The sequence below is a fragment of the Henckelia pumila genome, chromosome 4 (assembly GCF_033568475.1).
Source record: "Henckelia pumila isolate YLH828 chromosome 4, ASM3356847v2, whole genome shotgun sequence".
NCBI lineage: Eukaryota > Viridiplantae > Streptophyta > Magnoliopsida > Lamiales > Gesneriaceae > Henckelia > Henckelia pumila.
The window spans coordinates 18609643-18614183 of NC_133123.1; the positions used below are offsets into that span (position 1 = coordinate 18609643).

Genomic DNA, 4541 nt, shown 5'->3' on the forward strand with positions numbered 1-4541 from the left:
TTGGTTCACACTTTTATATTTGATGATATAGATATAGATATAGATATTAGATTTACAGGAATGGCAATATGCCAGAATATATTTCATATATGATGTGGTTCAGACTTGTCCCAAAGTTTGGGATTGTGCGCCGTTCGAGTTGCATATTGTGCTGTGGAGGGACACTGCTTGGCAAAACCAAGAGGTTACATAAACAAAGCACGTGAAAATAATTGATTTTACAAAAACATCCTCACAAAATTTATCAAATGTGTACAAACCAAAGACGAAGTTGAAAATACATAACGAAAAAACTTTAACATTGATTCACACTTTTATAATTTGACATTGGTTCACACTTTTATATTTGATGATATAGATATAGATATTAGATTTACAGGAATGGCAATATGCCCGAATATATTACATATATGATGTGGTTCAGACTTGTCCCAAAGTTTGGGATTGTGCGCCGTTCGAGTTGCATATTGTGCTGTGGAGGGACACTGCTTGGCAAAACCAAGAGGTTACATAAACAAAGCACGTGAAATTTATACACATTACCATGAAACAATGATATGATTAATTTGTACAAGCGTGAAAAGTATTCCATTTGCAAACAAGATTCCACCAAACTTCACATTAAAACTCCCCTTCCCCTTATTGCACTCGAACACAAAACATCAAACGGAATGACACTAGCACACAAGCGATGCTTTTGTGATATCCAGAAAGCAAACGGGCAAAAAGATTTGATCTCTGCATACTTTTGTCTTCTGGACGACATCGAAAATATGCATCTTAACAGAAATATCGGGAAGGGTCATAAAACTCGAGCACAAACAGATTACTATCCACCTAGTTTAATCTTGCAGCTACGTTAAGGACCACAAACACATAAGGTTTATGAGTTATCCATCCTCAAAATTCTCGTGTGCAAGAAAATACTAACTACTCCCAAGTCAAAATCTCAACACTGAATGGCATGAAAATCATTCCGTGTCTATCGTAGGTCGGGGGTTAGGATCCCTCTCCCACAGATATCCGCTAGAAAGTAAGAAAGAAAAGAGAGTATGGCACCATTTACAATTGAGATATAAGGTACAAGTGAATAGAAGAGCATTTAACATTTCCATCCTCTATAGAGCCATTCTAACCTTTGTGCTGGAATTCTCTTCTTCTGCAAGGTTCAGCGATTCCAGATGCCCAGAGAACCCCTAGTCCTAGACTATAAATTGAACTAACTTAGCAAAGAATTATTTTTCTTTTTACCTGTGTAAACGTACTTAATACCTAAATGCAAAACCGCAGAAATTACGTGGACAAAATTTTCTTGCAATATCAGAAAATGATCATTTACCGCTACAAGCCTCAAAATCTTTACTTGGTATGGATTTTTCTCGATTTCCAAAAACTAGGTAAATATGGTGCGGCAGCAAATGGACTACCAAAAAATCTTACAAGATTTTGGCAATCCTTATTTGACATTCCTTCGTTGCCTGCACGAAGATGACCCAAGTAAGTCTCTCCGGTATAAATGTAACACAACTGTTGCCACAAGAGCACACTTAGGCCGATCCCCACTGAAACACTGGAGATAAATAGGTAAACCAGAACAAGTCCTTGAGCTGGTAGAAACACTGCAGAGCTCAAGATAGCTATAGCACGCTCTTTTAACACTTGGAAAAGAAACTCTGTACCAGACAACCCATTTAATATGTTGCCTGTTCCGAGATTTACAGGTGGCCAGATATAGATGGTAGCAAACAGTGTCATGATAGTAACATAAAGTGTACTGGTGACCGCTGAAATGAGAAACAGGATAAACCATCGGTGATTTGATGCACCAACACAGTTCCCAATCTGCATAGAAAAGAACCTAGTGATTATGTGTGAACTGAGAGACAAAATATACAATAAGATCACATCTTATGGCAAGATCCCAGGTGTCACATTGTTTTTTTAATTATGTCATAACATGAGAGAATGGGATGTTGCGGGAGATCATTTACAAATAACAAATGGTTATAACATGGACAATGCCGCACTACTGTGTTATGACAACATAAAGCACTAGCATTAGTGCATGAAAAGTTACTATTACACCTTTAATACACCAAACTTCGCTATCCAGTTGTTCAATTCGCTTATTGGGACCAGACTTACAATAATAAGGAAAAAATGTTTGTATTCGTATTTTGCACTTTAATAATCTCAATGCGCACAAGTAGAAAATTTCTTAAACCATCTAATATTTGATGCACGGGAAGTTTTACTCACTTCGCATCTCGATGCAAACATGATTTTGTTATTGCCTAATTGAATTTGCATCAAACAAAAATTCAATCCATTTTATACAGGCTGTGAAAGAGGGGCGTTCAACACTTACAAATGGACAGTGATGATCCATGTCAAGTATACAAGTTCCACATGAACGGCAATGGTGTGTCCGGGGTGATTTTGGTTTTGAGCAGTAATGGCAAAAGGTGTAATTCTCCAATCTACCTTTCCCAACCGTCGGATAGCTACCCCAAATTATAATTTGTTGGACGCTGGCAGGTCGGAATGCCGCAAGGCAAAATGAAGATACAGTAGATATAGACAGGATCAATGCTAAAGTGAAATGAAAAATACCACAGAAGTAACCGATCGAGAAGACTACAGGACAAACAGCCCAAAGGCCACCACCTGCGCCATCGCAACAACAAAGATAACAGTAATATCCATCAAAAGTAAACCATCACTCCTGTACATCAGTGTTTGAATATGTGGTATCTGGACTTTTTTTTAAAAGATTAATACAAGAGAAAACTCATGCAGAAACTTTGGAAGCAAGAAGCAGCTTAAACATTGTGGATCAAGGCATCAGATACTTACATATAAATAAAAGCATAACTACAAGAACAACACAGACAAAACAACGGTCCCGAAATCTTCTCCATCGCAAGTATTTGTTATTGCAATTCACTGTCATTTGCTTCGTTATGGCTCCACACCAGCCACATTTAAATACAGATGCATGGGGTGGGACAAGAACATGGAGTCCACAACCCCAACAGGTTTCCTCAAGATCCACATCAATAGATGTCGAGTACGGATCCTCCTGCATGTTAGCATATGAATAAGGTACTGAGTATGTATGGGCATTTGGATAAGTGTGTTGAATAGTTTTTCACAGTACAGAGCCATTTAAGCTGACATTGAGCGAAACAATAATATACTAAAAACTGCTCATGCCTCATGGTAAATTGGTAATAACAAATAACCAGAAAGAGCTTGATAATGGTGATTCTTTTTACTCAATTACAGTGGCCTCACTAGCCCCTCATCATCCATTCAGTACAAATTAATCATGCCACCCCTTGCACTCGGCAACACAAAACCACCGTGATTATTCCCCATTACAGCCACAGAGAGTCGAAAAAACGACCAAGAGCTAGTAGCAGTCACATTATACCATCAATGAAAAACCAAAACAGAACGTGCGGAGTAAGTCAACCCGTTTTCATCCCAAATTCCTCGAGACATGACTCGGTACTGTCTCCAATATTCGCAACCAAATTAAACAATTACTTAGAAAACATCAACAATCGGACTAACCCTGCTCAAAACCTAACTAAATTCTACGATAAAACGGAATCGTAAGAGGATAAATGAAATATGAAAGGAAAGTAGCAATAGACATCGATGGGCTCAAGTTTACAGATATAGGAAGCAGCACCTCGGGGACGACGGCGTCAACGGCGGAGCTGCGGCCCATGGAAGTTGTCGGATTGATGTTGCCGCCAAAAGCAGTCGCGTCGGTTAAAAATAGACGGTGAAGTCCAACTAGTCATTCCTTTAATTACCACACCATATAATACGGCTCACATACGAAGACGCATATAAAAAAATAATTTTTTTAGAATAATGCTATGAGTATAATCAATATATGTCGTAAAATGATATTTACAACAATTATGTCGTGATATTTTGCTATTATCTCGTGAGATTTTGATATGATATCGTGAGATTTTGCATTCAATGCATTGTGAGATTTGATAAATTAAAATTTTATATTGAATTTTTTGTGGCATAAAAATTGTTGTACAAATTTGGTTGTACATGTAGCATTTTTTTTTAATACATAATTTTTTGGACAAATTATTTATAACTACCCTTTTCCAAATTTATCTTTCTCTTAACTCCCTATCCACCAACTTCTTTCGTATTAATAAATTAAATATTTGAAATTTATATTAAGGGCTAATTGTCCTAAAATCCCCAACACCTTTTTCAACTTTGTCATCAGTCCCTCTGTCAGAACAAATATATTTGCACTTCCTGACTAAACGTGTTTCTATTTTTTCACTCCCTAATTGATATCAAATTACCCAATTGACCTTATTTTTAATGAAAACCCACAAATAACCTTTTTTATTTCTTTGGAACAATAAACAATTTTACTGCCTTCATCCTCTTTACATCGTGTTTCACCAACTTCAACTCTAACCCCCAAAATTGAAGAGATCGTGCATACGATATCCACTTACCATTAGCCAGTAATCCGTTAGGTTGTGTAC

General features: G+C 37.2%; 1 protein-coding gene across 6 annotated transcripts; it reads right to left on the reverse strand.

Moving 5' to 3' along the window:
* Positions 1–339: 339 nt before the first annotated feature.
* On the reverse strand, positions 340–3818 carry LOC140864880 (protein S-acyltransferase 11-like). 6 transcript variants are annotated; one of them, XR_012144393.1, is made up of 6 exons: positions 3701–3818; positions 2857–3082; positions 2369–2667; positions 1340–1842; positions 1137–1207; positions 340–485 (listed from the first exon to the last, which is right to left on the reverse strand). XR_012144393.1 is itself a non-coding variant. In XM_073269279.1 (5 exons), exons 1-4 carry the CDS (start codon positions 3737–3739, stop codon positions 1360–1362), a joined length of 1047 nt encoding a protein of 348 aa, XP_073125380.1. In that variant the 5' UTR covers positions 3740–3818; the 3' UTR covers positions 942–1207; positions 1340–1359. The 6 variants fall into 6 exon arrangements, 2 of the variants coding, with proteins under 2 accessions (XP_073125380.1, XP_073125379.1); XR_012144394.1 differs by lacking the exon at positions 340–485 and adding an exon at positions 942–1026; XR_012144392.1 differs by having other exon boundaries at positions 1137–1842.
* Between the last annotated feature and the right edge of the window lie 723 nt (positions 3819–4541).